At 39.8% G+C, this 20,033-nt stretch overlaps 1 protein-coding gene across 1 annotated transcript in view; it reads right to left on the minus strand.

The window, feature by feature from the left end:
- Positions 1-20,033, minus strand: part of LOC103177637 (polycomb group RING finger protein 3) — a 108,733-nt gene that overhangs the window by 37,547 nt on the left and 51,153 nt on the right. Inside the window, exon 3 of the mRNA XM_042339140.1 lies at positions 9,515-9,632. Coding sequence (XP_042195074.1) covers positions 9,515-9,632 — 118 coding nt within the window. The remainder of the gene's footprint in view (positions 1-9,514; positions 9,633-20,033) is intronic.

Raw genomic sequence — 20,033 nt, forward strand, 5'->3', positions numbered from 1 at the left:
AAGAGTAATGACTATATTTTGTGGGCAAAACAAGGCAACCAATTGCACACAGCAGAGTTCTATAAACATTTGTGGGTTGAGTGCCCATACAATTTTTTTTAAGGGATTATTACCCCCGGAAAAGTGATCCGCTAATCAACTAACAACTGGGTTCCTATTTACTGCTGGGTAAAGAGAGGCATGAGGAATAAGGAAACTTGGCTAACGTTTCGCCCTGCCCAGGAATCAAGCCCAGGTCCACTCGCTTGTGAGGCAAGTGCTCTAACCACTAAAATCAATATTCTCAGATACATTCTATGTGGGGTTGGCATCTAATACATTTGAAAGACCTTCTACTGTATTAACACCCCATTTGACTTCCAAGAGAATAACTCAAATGGACAGGTGATGGGGACACTCATAGGTGCCACAGTGGTGGCTGCCGAGTCCAGTGCAGGGAAAACAACGCACCTATATAGCTCTTTTGGCATAAGATGAATGCCACAGCACTTTACAAAAATGATGTGGCTCCCCAAGCAAGGATGGAGGAGGAGTTTGGCCTGGTGGGTTCTGAATTTAATCATAAAACCTTCAGGAAGGTAATTAATAAGAAATATATTTTAGGCAGGTAGAGGTTCAAGCAGGAGGGAATTAGGGAGAGAATTCCAAAGAGCCGGAAGATAGTGGAGAGATGGAATGTGCAGGAAACACGCAGTATGCAGAGTCTGCAGAAGCACTGTGAGCAGAATAAGAGCTAGAGATTTACAGAGGCAGGATGGGGCAAGATCGGGAATAATGTGAAAATAAGGATAAAGATCTTCAAATCAATCCATTGGGAACTGGGAGTTAATTTATCAGCATAGCAGATCTTTTAATCCCACTTTGCTGCCTGTTGATTTTTACCCCTTTGTAAAGAGAAAGTTAAAATAAAATGCTAACTATGTGATAGTACTGAAGGACATCTGTTGACTACATAGACATTGTTATCTTGTTATTGTACAAGGAACAGAACTGGACCAAGAACGTGGATTACTCTCACTCATCGTCTGAAAGTCGAGAACATTTTTTTGGTGGGAACACTGCTGACATATGGGTAAATGGGATTCAGATTTTGGAGTATAATTGAGGGTGTTTTAGCCATTGTCAGTGAGATGATCGACTCACAGCTGCCTACTACTCTCCCAGAGAAGGTAATTGATCAATACTTATTGTCTGAAACCTGGTTATCGCGTCTTGCGATAGTGGGTTGTTGGTTGCTCTTTGTATAATCATTGGCTACTGAACTATAATAAAGGAAACAAAGACCTTGAATTTGATTGTGGAACCAAACGAGGATGTGGGGCGATGAGCTTGCAGACCTGGTGTGCAAGAGGACACAGGTTGCAGGGATCTGGATGGTCTGCAGCTTGGAGGGAGGAACTGAGAAATCCGGCAAGCAGGGCATTGGAATAAGTGAGTTTGGACATGAAGGTATGGACAAGGGTCTGGGAGCTGGGGTAGAGGCAGAAGCAGAGGGAGGCAACATTGCAAAGATTAACGCTCCAAGACGCTACACTGTGTGAAGGGCACTATAAAATGCAAATTGTTGTTGTTATTGCTGTGAGAAACGCCAAGTGACAGAGCACAGATGACGTGTTTATTTGTGCACATTCCAACTCAACACATATCTCTTGAATTTCTTTGTGTAGGTGGGATACATGGAACTCTCAGTTTGGTTTGGATACTTTTAAGCATGGTGCTGGATTTCCACATGTGTCAGACAGCTGGCTGACAAAATAAAAGGACAAATAAAACAAGTTGGGTGTCTTCAGCGTACAGGTAGAAGTAGAATACATATTGTATGAGAAAAAAACCTACATATGTCGTAGGTTGAGATGTTAAACAGAGGTACCATCTGCCTGTGGGTGAATGTTAAAGATCCCATGGCACTTCTCAATAGAGAAGGAAGTTTTTCCTGATATCCTGGCCAACAATTGGCAAAATAAAATTGGTTATCCACTTCAAGGGTGTTTGTGGGATAATGCTGTGTGTAATTGTGCTGCCACTTTTGTCTGCAAATACAGTTAGTTCATTTCACAGTAAATCCTCTGAAGCACTTTGAGATGTCCTTCTGAGATAAGGCGCAATATCAAATGCAAGGATTATTATTATTACTATTGTTGTTCTCCTATGAAAACACTGCACTTTACACTAAATTCTGTAAAGCACTTTGAGACATTCTCCCAATGTGAAGGGCACTATACCAAATGCATATTCTTACTATGACACGAAGGGGATGCATATAGTTGGTGAAAAGGAGAAGCCTAAGGAAAGAAGCCATTGGAGGAGACAAAAGGAAGACCTGGGTAGGACGTAAAAAAAAGTACAGAACAATGGGGGTGTAGATGGGAGGAGAGATGGGGGTGAAGGAGAGATAAAGGATAGAATGCTGTCAAAGATAGCAGAGGAGTCGAGGAGAACAAGGAGGAAAATGGACATAATAATAATCCTTGCATTTGATATAATGCCTCATCACGCCATCAAGGCATCTCAAACTGCTTCACAGGATATACTGTAAGTGGATTAGCTGTGTATTTGTGGGTGAAACATGGTAGCCAGTTGCACACAGCAATGCCCCACAAACACCCTGGATTGAGTGACCAATTTTATTTATTGGCCAGGACACCGGGAGACAGAGCTCCTTTCTCTTTCGAATAGTGCCATGGATCTTTAACATTCACCTGAACAGGCAGAAAGACCTAGGTTTAACATCTCATCCAAAGGACAGCACCTCCAACAATGCAACATATCCCCAGCACTGCATTAGATAGACTATGTGATTTCAAGTCCCGATGTGGGACTTGAACCCATAACCTTCTAACTCAGAGGCGAGAATACTACCACTGCGCAAGGACAACAACAACAACAAAATTATATTTATAGAGCGCCTTTCACATCAGGAGGATGTCCCAAGGCACTGGACAGTCAGGGGTCAGGACCCGAGCATGGGGGAGGGGTGGGGTAGGGGTGAGGGAAGGCAGAGAGGTGGGAGAGCGACAGAAGGCACGATCAAAGACGAGGGTCTTGAGACCGGCCTTGAAGGAGGCAAGGGAGGAAGCGAGGTGAAGGGATGGAGTTCCAGAGTGTGGGGGCAGAGAGGCTGAAAGCTCGGTCACCGATGGTAGGGCGGGTCGGGCAGGAGAGATGGAGCAGGCCAGAGCCCATTGAATGGAGGGAGCGGGCAGGTTGGTAGGGGGTCAGCAGGTCAGAGAGGTAGGAGGGGCTAAGGCCATGGATGGCCTTGAAAGTGAGTACGATGATCTTGAATTCGATCCTCTGGGAGATGGAGAGCCAGTGGAGTCAGGCAAGGGTAGAAGTGATGGGGTGAGGGAGCCTGGTGCACGAGAGTACATGAGCTGCAGAGTTTTGGATGATCTGCAGCTTGTGAAGGAGTTGGGAAGGCCGATGAGGAGGGAATTTCCATAATCGAGCCTTGATGTGATGAACGCGTGGGTGAGATTTTGACAGCCTGAGGGGTAAGGCAGTGGTAGAGTCTGGCAATGTTGCAGAGGTGGTGGCAGGCAGTGCCGGTCATGGTGCGAATGTGGGGGAGGAAGGACAGTTCAAGATCACACAAGACACCCATGTTCCTGACAGGCTTAGTGCGGTTCAGTCTCTGCCTGTATTGTCTTCCTGGGCATACCTCAAACTTCGAATGTGAAGAATTGAATTCTGATCTCATTTCTAATTAGTTTATGTCTGATTTTAAGTTGATATTCCATTCCTTTAGTCAATATATCAAACGGAAAACTTATCTACTAGCTCACTTTTTAATTTCTTTTATTGTTTTAAGCCTCTCAATCCCATCGCCCCTAAATCTTCTTGACTCAAGGGAATATATCTCATTTAGCCATCCTACCCACATAGCTAAATCATTTTCTTCCAGGTTCTAATCTAGCGAATCATTGCTGGATGCCCTCCAAGGCTTGTCCATCATTCATACAATTGGTTGCCCAAAACTGAATACAGTGATTCAAATGAGATGTGTCCAGTTTAAATACACAACGGAACAGCAATTCTTTACTTTTATATTCCAGATCCCTTATTATAAAGCCCAGTGTTACATGAACCTCATTGTTTGGTTACTTTACCTGTGATGTTTTAATGATTTAATAATTTATAGATGTAGACCCTAAGTCCCTCTGATTATCTATCTCTCAGAAAGCTTTTACATTTAGAAAGTTCTCATCTGCCATTTTTGTGTCCAAAGTTTACTACCTCATACTTTGCTACGTTAAACTTCTCCTGTCATAATTCTATCCTCTCAGTTAATCTGTCTAAATTCTGTAACAATTTGCTGCTGTTTTTTTCACAGCAAACTTTGAAATCCTGCTCTCTATTCCTACATCCAGGTCATTTTGATAAATGGGGAAAAGCTGAAGACCCACCACCAGTCTCCAAAGGACATCACTTGTCATTGTTATGTAGGGGATGCCCTTTATATCCCAATTCTGCTTCCTACATCCCAAATAATTTCTTATCTATGACCCAATATTGCCTTCAAATTCATGTGCTTTACTTTAAGATAGTAAATAATAATAATCCTTGTATTTGATATAAGGCCTTATCACGTCTTCGAGATGTCTCAAAGTGTTTTACAGAATCCCTTATGCTTTCTGAAAACCCAAATAAACAACATCCATCAATCTTTCTTTGTTTAGGGATTCGCCTTTGCTCTTGACAAAACATGTTGAAATTGTGCTTTATCAGAAAATGCTCATGGTGGTTTGGAGTTTGTACTTGTACAATTTCTCCAGCTCCTTGATGTGGCTACTGCAAATTGTTCATCTATCATAGCTATCACCATAATTAATGACTACTTAATTGGAGATTTTTGTGCAAAGATGTATCTTTGCCGCTTTTGATGCCAGAATGCACATCAAAACCTAGATTATCTACCATAATAGAGGGGAGCCACCCCGTGGATAATTTAAATTGACAAATAATCAAAGATTTATTGCATTATCTCGAAGGTTTGATACTTGAGATAAAAACAGAAATCTACCTTTGGAGTCTGGGGTTGTGTTTGTTGCTGTTAGGTTAAATACAAGGATAAATATAATACAAAACATTAGAACTCTTGCTATCAGATTTTTTTTAACAAAAATGTATTTAGTTATATAGTAAAACATCACATATCCACATGCTAAATAGCCATCAGACTGCATATTTACAGCAATAGGTAAATAAAGTTGGGCAGAATTGTTCAGAGAAAATCTATAATTGCATATGTATGAGTATTTTCCCATTTGAACAGGGAGCATGAGGTACAGAGATCTAATATCGGTAGAGTGTAGTGAGACAGAGACAGTCAAAAAGAGAACATAAGTGAGAGAGAGGAGAGAAAGTGTGAAAGATAAGGAGAAAAGCTGATGTAGTAAGTACAGTGCGATTGTAACAAAATAACTCCTGAATTAAGACAATTTGGTTTAGTATCTGTATTTAGTCTGATGGCCTGATATGCATTGCGTTTACATATCTAGCCAGTGTCAGTCTGGCTCAGTTGGTAGCTTTTGTGTCAAAAGTTATGGGATCAAACCCCACATACGGATTTTGAACTCAGTCTAGGGCTGACAATCCAGTGCAGTGGTGGAGGTGCTATGTTGGAGATTCTGTTCTTTAGATGAGACATTAAACTGAGATCCCATTTGTCTGTCCAGGTGGTTGTTAAGGATTCCATGGCACAGTTCAAAAACAGAACTGTTTGGGTCACAGTGCTGTGCCAAAGTAGATTTTTTTAGACAACATTTGACTAAAAATACATTTTATAATGTATTTTTTATTATGCTTCCAGTGAATCCTGGCATTCCATTCTCATAGAAATGTCCATGTGTACATATGTGGAACTCCCAATTTGGTTTGATTACTCTTAAACATGATGATCAATATCCAGATGTGTTGGACACCCAGCTGATCCAGAAAATTAAAATTTTCAGCTTACTGTCATCGCCAAACCATGGGCAAGAAATGGAGCTAGAAACCTACAAAAAGCTTTTTGTAAAAAAGAATCTGTGAGACCAGATGGAGGAACACAGTTATTTGTAGGGATGATATGTTGGGTGTCTAAAGCGAAAACAAAATAATAATAATAAAAGAGGAGATGGCAAAAGCAATAGGAGTGCAAATTAGCAATGCAAAGGAAAAAGTAGTCATTGACAACTGCTAGCAAACATCAGCACAAGTGAAACAGATAAAAAGATAGCAGTTTAGGAATCATGGTGGGTTTCAATACTCTGTGGGGGAAATTCATATACTAGGGACAACAGGAACGGAGAAGTGAGAAGGAATTTAACAGAGATAATCTTCAGGTTCCTAGATAAGGATACTCAAGTAGATGCTAGATTTGATTTATTATTTAGCAGTCCATTAGAACAGATTAACAACATGGAAGTTGGGTAAATACCTATGTTCCAATGGTAAGTGTATAATTAAATTTATTGTATTTAGTAAATTCTGAGCTTTTTTTTTTACCTTTAAGGGGGCAGAAAGTCTATTGTCAACTTTGATGTTAGTACTCAATCAAACCAGTATTCAACATCAAAATTTGTTGCTAGTGCTCAACTTTCTGAACTGTGTCCAATTATAGACTTATCCTTCATTGCTATTACTGGAAGAATATGGCAGCTTTTCAACAAACACACTTATAACCGAGTTTATTAAACCATAGTAGAGTATTTAATTGGATATAACAGAACAAATGTTTGATGAAATCTCTTAAATATGTTACTTATCGGCGACCAAATTTTTTCTCCCTCATGGTATAGTTCTGCATTCCGAGGAAGTCCCAGTGGTGTAGTGGATAGAGTTGCAGAAGAGATTAGGAACTCACTGATTCAAATGCTTTTGCTCATCTTATTAGCTCGTGGTTGTATTGGCTGAAAGTGGTTGGTGGGGGGAGAGTGGACGGGGAGAGAATAGAGGTTCCTGGTCCCCCTGTAGCACAACGTCTATTGGGTGTGTGTGTGTGTGTGTGTGTGTGTGCGTGCGTGTCTGTGATAGGGGCAGGGCAGGCGCAAGATCAAATGCAAGAATCCGATTACTGCACCAAAATCATTTAGCCTAATTATCACCTAATGTTCTTTACAATCTGTCGCTGTAACTAAATTAATGAAAGATCAAGAGAGAAAGACAATCCACACACCCCGTTTCCTAAATTTTTTTAAGATTTATATACAATTCCTTTAGACTTCTGAACAGCCCGGGTTGTGATAATGTTAAATAAAACGGTATATTTCAGCTATTTGGAACTGTGCATCCTTTAGCTTCGGTGAAGAAAAAATAGATTTCTACTACAGGAAGGAAGCTATTATCTAAAGAGATCACAAGGCAGTATAAAATTAACTTACTTCCTGCAACCATTTTTGTACTAGTAAGAATAATACAATAAATTTATAAATCTTAAAACATTTGGTTTAATTTCGTTTAAAAACTGTTAACCTTTTCTATGCTACGCTAAAATTGATTTGCGAATTGCAAAAATAAAGCTTGAATCACTGACAACATACAGTGGAGCCTTGAGATCATTTTGTTTTAAAAAGGTATGGTAATGTAGAATTGTGAGAAATTCTTGATTTCATTCTTTAATTTGTAAAATGGATCTTTTTAATAGCTGTGGAAAAATCAAATTGTGAATTAAGGCAAAATTGAAGGATTTTACACAATTCTGAGCAATCTTAATTTTAAGAAAAACAATCTGCAGATGAAGACCAAGTGGGTTTTCAAGACATAAGACATCTAATAATTTCAGTGTAAAGAAAACATGAAAGGATCTGGACCTATGTAAATGCCAAAACCAATGTAAATGTCATACTCAGCACCAATCATCCTAGTTTTTATCCCAGGAAAATGTACAGAAAAGAAGAGGTATTATAGTTTTAACAGATTTATTTTTCTTCCTCTTTGGATACTGGAATAATCCCACCTCTGAACAGCATTTCTACTGAACAGCAAGCGAAATGCAAGTACAAGTACAAACCAACCAGGTGTACCACACTTCAGGATAGCACGGATTGGCTTATAGCGCAGTCATATCTTGGACTAGAGATGTACTGAAAATTAATTACATTTTTGACTTCCAGGGCTGACTGGTTGGCTTCTTGTGCACAAGCACGGAACATCTCATGCAAGATAATGTCATCCACAAAATATACATGTCAATTCACTTTACAGTATATTCTGTGAAGCGCTTTGAGACATCTCAACGATGTGATAATTATTATTATTATTATCATCATCAGTAGTGGCTAAAGAACTTGGAAGCATTGACTAGTGCCATTTTGTACCGTACCTCGATCAAGTGGAGCTAGCAAGAACAAGTGTGGTGGGGGTACAGAATGTAGTGCAGGTGAGTATGCAGACAGTGGAGTTTTAGATTAATAATAATAATAATAATAATCCTTGCATTTGATATAGCGCTTTTCACGTCTTCTAGACGTCCCAAAGCGCTTCACAGAATATACTGTAAAGTGAATTGACTGTGAATCAACTGGATTTCGTGCACGGTAGAGCTAGGGGGTCCAGTGAGGAGGGCATTTGAGAAGTTGGCAAGATAAGCAGCGGGAAGCTGATCAGTCAGTATCCGTAATAATAATCCATGTCGTTTTAGTTGCTTAAATTATAGCAGTCCCCAAATGCAAACGTTGTGATCCCCAAAGTGGATCTTGACAACCTGTGCCTAATACTTTGGGGGATTAGGTAAGTAGAGCACGTCCCACCAGGGAGAGCTTGCAAACCGTGAGCCCGATCCTGTCATCAGCTGGGATGGATAAACAAGCATTTCCCAGGATGAACAATCACAGATTTTAATGCTGGGTTGTTAAATACCATTGTAGCATTCAAACCCCTACCCCACCTGAGACCAGTTAATTCAGAGCAGAGCTGGGACCATGGAATCTTATGGACTACATGGCTCAATTCCACAGTGACAAATGCCATTACCAAATAAGCTACTGAGGAAGCATAAGATGTTGCTATATGTAATGTCAGTTTACACGCTTAAAAATAAAACCTCAGTAGTCAGTGTGCATTCCACTAAACACAAATCAAATGTTATAACTGCACGCTATGTACTATCCCTCATCAGATACCCCAAATCCAGCATAAAAATAGCCCTTTAATCACCAACACATTACTCAGCTAAAATTTATGAAAAAATAAATGTTTAAATGAAGATCAAAAACATTAGTTCTAATAAGTGGTTCTAAGTGTGCCCTACTGGAAAGGAGCAAGGCATCGCCATCTAGTGGCCTGACTGAGAACTGATTAAACTCATTGAACTGAAAGTGAGTTAATAAACAAATATTCATGGGTTTTTAAGATCACAATTTCTGGCTGGAAGCCAAACACATTACTATTAAAATCCCAGGTTTGCCATGACAAGTGTATTCATGTACCTGTACTTACATCAAAAATCATTCCTGTAAGAATTGTTCAAATGTTCCAACATAACTCATAATTAATAGAATATAACAGATTTTCATTTTATGCTAGTACATACAGGTATGTAGGCACTCTGTGACGGTGGTGGCATCAATCAAATATCCGTTGCACAGACGACATGTGATGTGAGCATTGATGTCCCACAGCTTAATCTTCCTAGTCAGCATCTTTGAACCCTTCAGTGGAAAACAAAAGAAAATGTTACTTTCTTTAAATAAAAACTTGTAATGCATGTTGAATAAAACCAATACACTAACAGATGGTGGAATGTATTGTTAATATGAAGAAAGACCAAAATTCCACAAATAAATTTTAAAGTCTATCTCATAAGCAGAACAAACCTGAAAATCCACCATTTTGCTGTGCATTCAAACAGTATCAGAAGAAACATTCTGCTAAACAATTTTTTTTTGATCAAACAGGTGTCTGACACATGTGGAATCCCATGCTTAACAGTATCCAAGACAGAGTTCCACATACACATGCCATCTTTAGCATGTTTGATGGGACGGGGGGAGGGGTGGGCGTAAGCTTCAGGACTCTTCTGTGGAGCTGAACTGGCTTGACAACTGGATGTCAGAAAACAGTTAATCCACTGTGGGGGTCTCAGTATTGTGGTTGCTGAGCCAGGCAGATCCACAATATTCAGGGCACTGCTGGTGACTGACCCGCTCATCAGCGGGGCTCCAAGGGGTAGCCCAGTGGAAACAATAGTTGCCCTTAGTTTGCCTTTCCAAGTTTTGCCGATGAGCCTGGTTGTCTGATCTGTCATCAGTCCTGCTCTGGGATATTGTGGACTCCTGTCTGTTTCAGGAAACAGCCTATCAAGACAGTCACAGAGAACTCACTCAATTCCTACAATCCACAGCCACCTCAAATCCAAAGAGATCCCACTTAGCTCCCCCAAGAATGATAATCACTAGTTGGTCATTTGAAATCCATCCTCATTAGGTGGATATCACATATCAGGATCTTCCTTCCTGCAAGCTTTGTCATGTCATGCATGAGAGCATTCCCACCATACTCCTGCCCACAACTCAAACATGCATTCATTCAGTCAATGGATCCACCATTTGAAAGTGTGCAGCTTGAGTAGCACCTCACCTCCATATAGCCAAATGAAGGTCCTGATATATGAGCATATGTTCACAAACCCTAACTCCAGGTAACATCTTCCAGCAGCTGTGTCCCAAGCCTCAGAGTTTCATTAGCTATTTGATAAGACATCTATCTACGTTCAGCGTGGTGGGAGAACCTATGCCAGACACCTTGATGTTCTACAGGTCAAAATCCAATGACGCATATGAGGTTTACTTGACACCGACTGCTTAATCCAGGTCCTCATCTGACGGACATACGCAAATACACACACCTGCCATGAAGCTGACTTTGGCTAAAGGATGCTCAGCCACAGATCAGTGTGGGCCAGAGCCCCTGCTGCCACTTCCCTTTTTGTACTACAAATCTAGCGCACTCCATAGTTCTCGACTTCGAAAATGCACCAAAGTAAATCCATCCACTGCATGCACAGGAGCTCGGAATTCTATTTGGACACGCATCTTATACCCCACAAGCTTATTTGTGTTAGGACTTTGTTGTCATTAAAAAAAAAACAAGAATAATCAGTGTGTCCTTTATTTCTCCTCAGCATGGTTCCAAAATAATTTCCAAGTACAAAAAAGTGTTCACCATGGCTCCTCACATAGAATATGAATAAACAATTGAGATGGATCACCCTTCTCTTTTAAATAATATTGTAATCAAGTATTCCATGCATCCCACCTTTTCATGGAAATTCCAGAGAAATTTATTAGAATGAATGCACACTCATTCCCCGGAGAGATGCATCCTGCTTACCTAATTCATTGAATCGGGTGGGTGCCAATGGGCAGCCCTGCCTTACCCCTCTTTCAAGGGGCATAGGCTCAGTGAGTCCACCATCAACCCTGACATGGATCTTGGAACTGGAATACACATTCTGGATAAGATCCAAGATTTGGCCATGTATTCCACGGCTTCCTGTTTCATCACGAAGGCATCATGATGCATTCGGTTGAAAGCCTTACAGAAATCGATGAAATCTGTAGTTCTCGGTCCCACGAGGGCCCCTCTCTGGTCGATATAAATCACAATTTCATTCTAGAATACTGATGGAGTGCATGCTGTAGAGAAAGTTCTGTTGACCAGCCCAAGTAGACAGCTCAAAGGTGAGTTGGAGGTTCCTGGCTTGGGTCTGGAAGGTCCTCGCTGTTCTCCATCCCTCCCCTCAGTGCAGCTTTTAGGAACTCAGCATTAATACTGTCTGCATCTGCTCCTTGTTACTGGCAAGGCACCACAGTGCAGTCTCCCTCGCCAAAACAGATTGGGTCATTAAGACCTTCATCAACTCATCCACATCTTCTGCCAGCTCTTCCTGTTCATGCAGATGGATCACTGCTACGGCTTGTTGGATCAGATGGCAACTCTGCATAATGCTCTTCAAGACCCCAAGGATACCCTCAGTGGTCTGTTGTAGAATAATGGTCCTCTCCAACACTGACACTACCCCAGAGGGGTGCCTTCAGCATGACCAATAACAGACTTCATGAAGGAAGAATCAGAAATTTGGGATTGTTCTTCTATAGTTGCACCCCTTTGTGGAATGATGCAACCCAATGATCCCACTTAATTTCTCTAATAACCTTCCTGGCTTCATGCTGTACTTGATCATAAATTGGCTTCACTGCAGTTTTAGCTTAGTCCAAGGAAGATTCCAAAACCACTTTAAAGGCCCTCTTTATTTGCCTTGTAGCTCTCCTTCTATTTGTGGTTGCATTTTCAGGGTCCCTGGGGCACCCATTATCATGTCCCACTGAGTGGCTAAGTGCTCAAGATAGTGACTCCAACCCATGTGATCTCAAGGTGAGTGTGCTAACAGCACATCATCTGCAAACAAAAGGGCCACAATTCTAACAGAAATGAGGTAGTACCTTAGATTAATTGCCGAACATTAGGTAACCAATGAACAGGAGCCACAGTATTATAAAAAAAACAAAAGTCCTCCAGACACTGGAAATTTGAAACAAAAATGGAAAAATGTTGCAAATACCACAATTAGTGAGCAGTTGAAAGAGAGACAAGCTAATGTTTCAGATAGGAGCCTGAACAATTCCTGGTAGGCTCACAATAATTGCACCAATTTTTAATTCTCTCCAGGTGCCACAGGTTCCCACTGCTTACCTAATGAAGTAGAAATTTGTTTTAAATCCAATTAATACCATTTAAAAGAACAAAACATGCCTGGCCAGCACCTGCATACTTTGCAGGGGATAATCCAAAGCCTTCCACCTCTCTTGTTCCCAACTCCCTGCTGGTTCCAAATCCATGACTGTGCAGCGCCTTGGTACGTCCTCACAATGTGAAAGGTGCTATACAAATGTAATTTGTTCTTGTTTATAAGATCTGTCAGTAAATTGTTTTAAAATAAGTACAGGATGCACCATTACTACCTTGGATAACAGCAAATCTCAATCAGGTGCTTTTAAGGTCACACATATCTCCAAGTCACGGCTCTGCAAATAACCATGTTGGTGAGAACTACTGCGTAGATAGTAATTTGCAGATTCAACTGTATACTTCTCACATCTGAAGCATGTTAAACCTGATAATTCCACCTAGCTTTAGCCTGTGAGAATATCTTATCTGAAAAAGTAAGATTGCTTAGAATTGTGGAAAATTCCAAATTCAGCCTTGATTTGAAAGAACTATGGAAAATGTCTTCCAAATTGTAACTGAATTTAAGAATTTTCCACAATTCTATGTGATCTTACATTTTTAGGTCAAAATTAATGTAACAGGTTAAGAATTTCAGGCTTAATGTGCTTTAGATATGAGGAGTATACAATTGACACTGCACATTACTCTCTGTGAGGTAGTTCTCGACAGCCAATCATTGTTACATTTTAGGATGAAATTGTCTCACAGGATAAGACTAGGTGAAATTAATGGCCTCAATTACCTCAATAAAAATGGACATTAAAATCTTAATAGAAATAAGATGGAGATGATTTTTGCTATTTCTCACAACCTCAAGAAGAGGTGATGCTTTGAATTTGCTGCATTAACTTTACTTATCAAAATTATATTGACAAGTAAAGAAACGCTTCACTTCAGTTGGAGAGTTAAGACGAGAATGCATGAAATTAAAACTGGAGCTCAGCCAATAATAGGAGAATCCAGAAAACATTCTTTTCTGGGGGGTCAAGAGAAACATGGAATGAACCGCCCCAGAAGGCCATATATAAAAAATTGTTGTTTGAGGCATTCAAGGCAGAAACATACATAATAATAATAATAATAATCCTTGCATTTGATATAGCGCTTTTCACGTCGGGAGGACGTCCCAAAGCGCTTCACAGAATATACTGTAAAGTGAGTTGACTGTATATTTGTGGGCGAACGCGGCAGCCAATTGCGCACAGCAATGTCCCACAAACAGTCGTAGATTGAAAATGACCAATTTAATTATTGTTTTTTGGTTTTTTTGGAGGGATTATTATTAGGCGTGTGGAGTAAGGAAACTTGCCCAAGGTTTCCACAAACAAAGATACTTGGAAGTAAGAATATTAAGGAAAACAGGGAAAGGAAAATGGAATGATAGAATGGCCATAGACTTAATGTGTGTACAGGCTCACAGGCCAAATATTTCACTCTTGCTCCTATAAACACTGCAATTTTCTACTTTAGGTTTCCATCACAATATATCTTTCCATCAAAATATATCTTCCGACTAACATCTTGACGGTTAGAATGAGCTGGATGAGAGCAGCTTGTTTATGTGCAGCACAAGTGTTATTAGGTAGGATTATCATGGTCACATAACAAAAGAAAATTGGTCAATATGAACATGCTATGATACAAATCTGATCTTGCTCCCTCTCTTTCATTTAATTTCCACTCAAGCGTGAGGATTAATAACAATGTTGGGAAATCCAAACGGGGGCACATTGATTAAAAACCCAAATGCCATTGCCACTCCTAATGCAATACCAAGCCAAAGAAAGGGAATTTCTTCGGTTGTCTTGGCCAACAATCCTCCAGATAAATTGGTCATTTACTTCATGGCTGTGAGACGCCAATATGCACAAATTATCTGCTACATCTGTCTACAAGTACTACACTTGACAACCTGTGAAGTACGTTGAGGCATTATAGGTGCTATAGCAAATGCAGGAGTTATAATTATTAGTAACTAAACACAATACAAAATAGTGTTTCATTAAAAAATTATATACAGGTCCTGCTTCGAGTAATCATCAAGTGTTTTATACGTAATGAAACAAGTAATAAAACAATGCAATATGTATTCCTCATTTACTTTACCAAAAGTCAAATGATTTTGTCCATTAAATTCATAGGCAAGAATGCAGGTCTGGTTCTTCAAAATGCCCTGCTGTTTTCAATTCCCCAATACGATGAATGGTAGCGCACATTACCATTAAATGATATCAGTTTAAAATGTAAAATCTGAGACACCACTTGTCTTCTTATATAGGCGAGTGCCAGATATTCACAAATTAACAACAAATTAACTGCACGTCTGGTTGAACAACTGTAATTCTAAATCCAAGAATTACACTAATATTGTACTGTATTTTTTTATTCCGCATGAGAATATTTTTAAGACACAGGCTTGTAACATGTGAAAGGAAACATTTGCTGAGAAAGAGAGAGAGGGCATGAAAAACAGACTCCCACCTACAGAGTCAGAGATGAGATGCTATTTCTACAATGAATAGGATAATTATTTAACATGGTCATGTGTACAAGAGTGAGTTTTACCTGCAATGCGAGGTGACTGCTGATCAAAACATTAACATGTAATACTCAGCCAATCAAAATAGTATTTTGTCCAATACTAACTGAACAGAGGGCAACTTTACAAAACACTGCTGGTGAATGATTCTCAATTCTCCCAAAATGTTATTTTTGTAAAAGCAAAATCACTTTGAACAAACGTATAAGATATTAATAATCAAATCTAACTTTTAAAAAAACGTTTGATTAAGCTTACAAAATGTAAAATATTATGGAAAACCATGATGTGGTGTTTACATAATCATCCTTACATTTGATATAGCAACTCATCATGCTCTCAAGATGTCTTAATGTGCTTCACAGGATTTATATAGTGTGTTAGTACTCAGGTAGAATATCCTCTTCAGTGATCTGAGACAGCCAGTTCTGTGAATTCCCTCCCATTCTACGGAGGGGTAGAATCAACGGTGATACAGCAACAACTTATGGTTATATATAGTATCACAAAATCATCTGTAATAAAACAGTTTGGTAGACTTAATAACTTAATGACAAACACTTTTGTAATTCTAAACACTTCTCCCCCTTAAATGTCTCTTTAATGAAAAAAGGCCTAAACTATCCAATCTATCCTAATAGTAGTACCCTGCCATCCCTGGTATTATTCTCGTAAATTTATGCTGTACTCTCTCCATCACTGCTATATCTTTCCTATAGTCTGGAGAATTCGCTACAATTCCCTTCACTGTTTATCATGCCCTCCAGTTTGGTGTCATCTGCAAATGTTGACACCACACCTCCCATACCTGAATCCAAATAATTTATGTACATGGTGAACTGTAGCAGTCCAAACACGGATCCCTGCAGAACACCACTTCCTATTTCTTTCAAGCTTGAGAAGATGCCCTTAACTCAGTGGTGGTCAATGTATGGGCCTGGGGCCAGAAGTGGCCTGTGGGGCTGACAAGAAATGGCCTCACTCCCACGATTCCACATGCCTTTATTTTAGTCATCGATCATGGCGACAGATCATCATCTGCCATGAAAATGATGGTTCTCACTCACACGGATCTGGATGTCTAAATACTATTAAACACTTGAACTGAATAAAATTAAGTACTTCTAAATACAATTATCATCATTCTTCCACATGTTAATTGTTCACATTTCCCTCTATTTTATTTATCTTCAAATAATTTGATAAGGTTGGTCAAGCATGACCTTCCTTTTGTAAATCCATGCTGGCTGTTCTTAATTATATTTTCCTTCTCCAGATGCCTAGTTAGTTCATCTTTTATTATAGAGTCTAATACCTTGCCCACAACCAACATTAAGATGACTGGTCCATTGTTGTCTGGATTAGTTTGATCACCCTTTTTATATTTAGGTATTACATTGGCCATTCTCTAATCCCCTGGCATGATTCCTTTCTCTACAGAGTTATTAGATATACCAGAGCCTCAACTATCTCCTCCCTAGCTTCCCTAAGGATCCATCTGGGCCAGGTACTTTGTCCTCTTTAAGCTTGTAGTAGACTATAAACTAGGAGAACGACTGCTGCTCCAAAATAGCAATGGAAGGAGGGTCCCTTTATGCTAATCTGATTCACAATGTAGACTGAAGCTGAAACTAATCAAAGAATGGGACACATAGATGATAAAACTGCATTCAATATTGAATGTTAAAAAAAAATCCACATGAGCTGACAATGAAAATGAGGTTATATTTGAGAAAGATCAGAGTTTCGTCTTCATGGCCAACAATCCACCAAATAAAATTGGTCACTCACTTCATGGCTGTTTGCAGGACATTGAAATGTGTGAAAGCATTGCCACCATCTTCCTGCTTACAACTCGGACACATGTCCCTACCTATTGAGCAACAGTTCTACCATTTGGAGGTGTGGAGCTTGAGCAGCAGCTGCGTACCTCTCTGCAAATCAATCAAGGTAGATATCAGCATTGCATGAAGTATTTGGTTGAAAGTAAAAGTAGACAAACACAATGCAGGCGGGTTTCCCCTTAGCCTTTCAATTAGATATGGGTACATGGCTACAAATCCCCAATACAGCAAGCTCACAGTCTCAGGTAGACTGTTGAGATTTAATTAACTCGAATGTATAGCCTGAAAGGGAGGTGGAAGCCGATTCAATAACAACTTTTAAGACAGAAGTAGATAATTATTTGGGGAGGACAAGTTTTCAGGGCTAAGGGGAGAGAGCGGGAGAGTGGGATTGAATTGGATAGCTCTTTTCAAAGATAGACCAAATGGCCTCCTTCTGTGCTGTATAATTCTTTGATTCTATACAGCAAATCAGCAAAACATTTCCCACATGAAGATCAAAATATCAGCCTATGTTATTCCACTCTTGCAGTGATTACAGTAGCAATGGCAATGGTAGAAGATCATTTGTTTTAAGTGATACTTAATGGAGGGTAAATTTAAAGAGGGAAAAAAAGCAATTAACATACAGAAATCAGCAGCCTATCCCAACTTTGCTCATAAATTGCATACATTTTTCTAATTGGTATTTCTAACGAGTCAGAATAAAATGTCAGTAATTGCAGAAAGTCAAACTAAATCCGATGACAGTTTACAGAATTCCCCGGTTAGTACATTTTAACGTTTAATTAACAAGCGTTTGGGACTGTCCACAAATTTCCACAAAAGCCACAAACTAAGACCTCTACACTGGGGAATTTTGCTCAAAGTTATGGACATTATTTGAGTCAGAGGACATTATTAATGATAAAAATATCACTACAAGAGAGGGAGTTGCTGGAACAGCAACCAACTGCTTCAAATAACCAAGTGTTGGTATCGACCATGATTGGTTGGCAGAGATGTAAGCTTCTGCTGCTCAAGCTCCGCACCTTCAATTGTTGCTGAATGGGTAGGGATGTGCGTCCGAGTCGTAGGCAAGAAGATGGTGGCAATGCTTCAGGTCCCTATGATCTGGTCCCTTCTTTTTGTGTTATCTTTCTATTTCATTCCTGTGTTTTAAGTCTCCCTTCAAGAAACAGACTAGACAGACAACCTGCTTGTTGAGTTGGCTAATAGGAGATATGAAGAACTGGTTTGAGATGATTTCTGCTCCCTGTATTAACAAGCACCCTTCACACGGGGTAGTGTCTCAGAGTACTTGACAGTGACGGGGGGTTCCAGCCGAGCTATGGAGAGAGAGGGGAAGTGACTGTCGGCATGGCCGAAGAAGAAGGTCTTTGCATGCTACCTGAAGATGGGCAAAGAGGAAACGAGACAGAGGGGTTTGAGCCAGAGAGTTCCAAGAGTTTCAGGGAATAATGGTTGAAAGTGTGACCGCCGCTGGTAGAGTGGGGGCAGAAGAGGCATGTGAAGAAGGCCAGAGCCAGCTGAGCGAACGGGGTAGAGGTAGGGGTGTAAGCAGGTCAGAGAGGTAAGGAGGTGCTAAGGTGTGAATTGGTTTGTAAGTGTGAGAATTTTTAATTAATCTGTTCTGCAACAATNAAAATAATTTTGTATATAATAATAATAATAATCCTTGCATTTGATATAGCGCTTTTCACGTCGGGAGGACGTCCCTAAGCGCTTCACAGAACACACTGTAAAGTGAATTGACTGTAAATTTGTGGGCGAACGCGGCAGCCAATTGCGCACAGCAATGTCCCACAAACAGTCGTGGATCGAGTGACCAAATTACTTATTTAATTATTTTAAATAGGGAGCCAGTGGAGCCTGGCTTTATCTAATTATTTATCTAATTCTCAATTCCCTAATCTTCTTAACTCTTCCAATAACAAAGTCAAGATCAGGCACTATTTAAGAAATCACAGGCGCAAACATACTTGCTGCAAACTCTGTGCCACAGCACATCAGAGCTCCAACAAGGTACGTCACCACACCAAGCCACAACACACAATATACAAAAGCCATCATGCTCAGCTTGAACAGCAACAAAGCTCATTCCCAGTGTTACAGAAATGATTTATGAGGAATGACTGTAAAAGATGGAACTATTTAATCTCATACGTTAACAAGGAGACCTTGGGAGATCTATAAAATGCTAAATGTAGTAGCGAAAGTAAACCCAAAAAAGAGAACAATATTTTTCAAATAAACCGTAATAGCAGCATAAAACATCACAGGTTCAGAATTATGGGTACTTGGAGGTCAGACTGTGTACATAAAGGATATAAACAACAAGTTTAATGCTATAATGGAATGTCTTGGTATTCTTCCTTCTATTCAACATGCATTATAGAGTCAAGGCACAGTAAAACAAAAGCTTATAGCAACTTTCTTCCAAAAAGAAAACACTGAGAGCCATTTAGTTTCCTAAAGGTCAAGTTGACATATAATAGGCAATGCAGTTTGATACAACACTATCCCAATTACTCAGTTGCAAATTCTCCAAGCATCCTAAACTATCAAACTCAACAGATCATCCCGACAATCCATTACAATTGGAACTCCTTGACCAGGTATATTTACATGCAACAATATTTATTACAATATAGAACACAGGAAAGAGCCGAATATCCACACAAATTGGGACCAGTCCCAATGCAGATATGAAATATGAAAACAGTCCAGTTCATTACATGAAATACAATGTACAATATTAGCCAAAACATCTTCCACCAAGAGTTACACTGTCCTTATTGGACAAAACAGTGTCAGCGCTTCACACACTCACCTCTCCCTCACAGCGTCAGCCTTCCCCCAACCCTATATTCTTTCTGTATCAGATCTCGTTCACTAATTCTTGCTGTCACTTAGATGTGCACTCAAGGAAAAATAGC

This window comes from Callorhinchus milii, unplaced genomic scaffold, assembly GCF_018977255.1.
Source record: "Callorhinchus milii isolate IMCB2004 unplaced genomic scaffold, IMCB_Cmil_1.0 Scaffold1, whole genome shotgun sequence".
NCBI lineage: Eukaryota > Metazoa > Chordata > Chondrichthyes > Chimaeriformes > Callorhinchidae > Callorhinchus > Callorhinchus milii.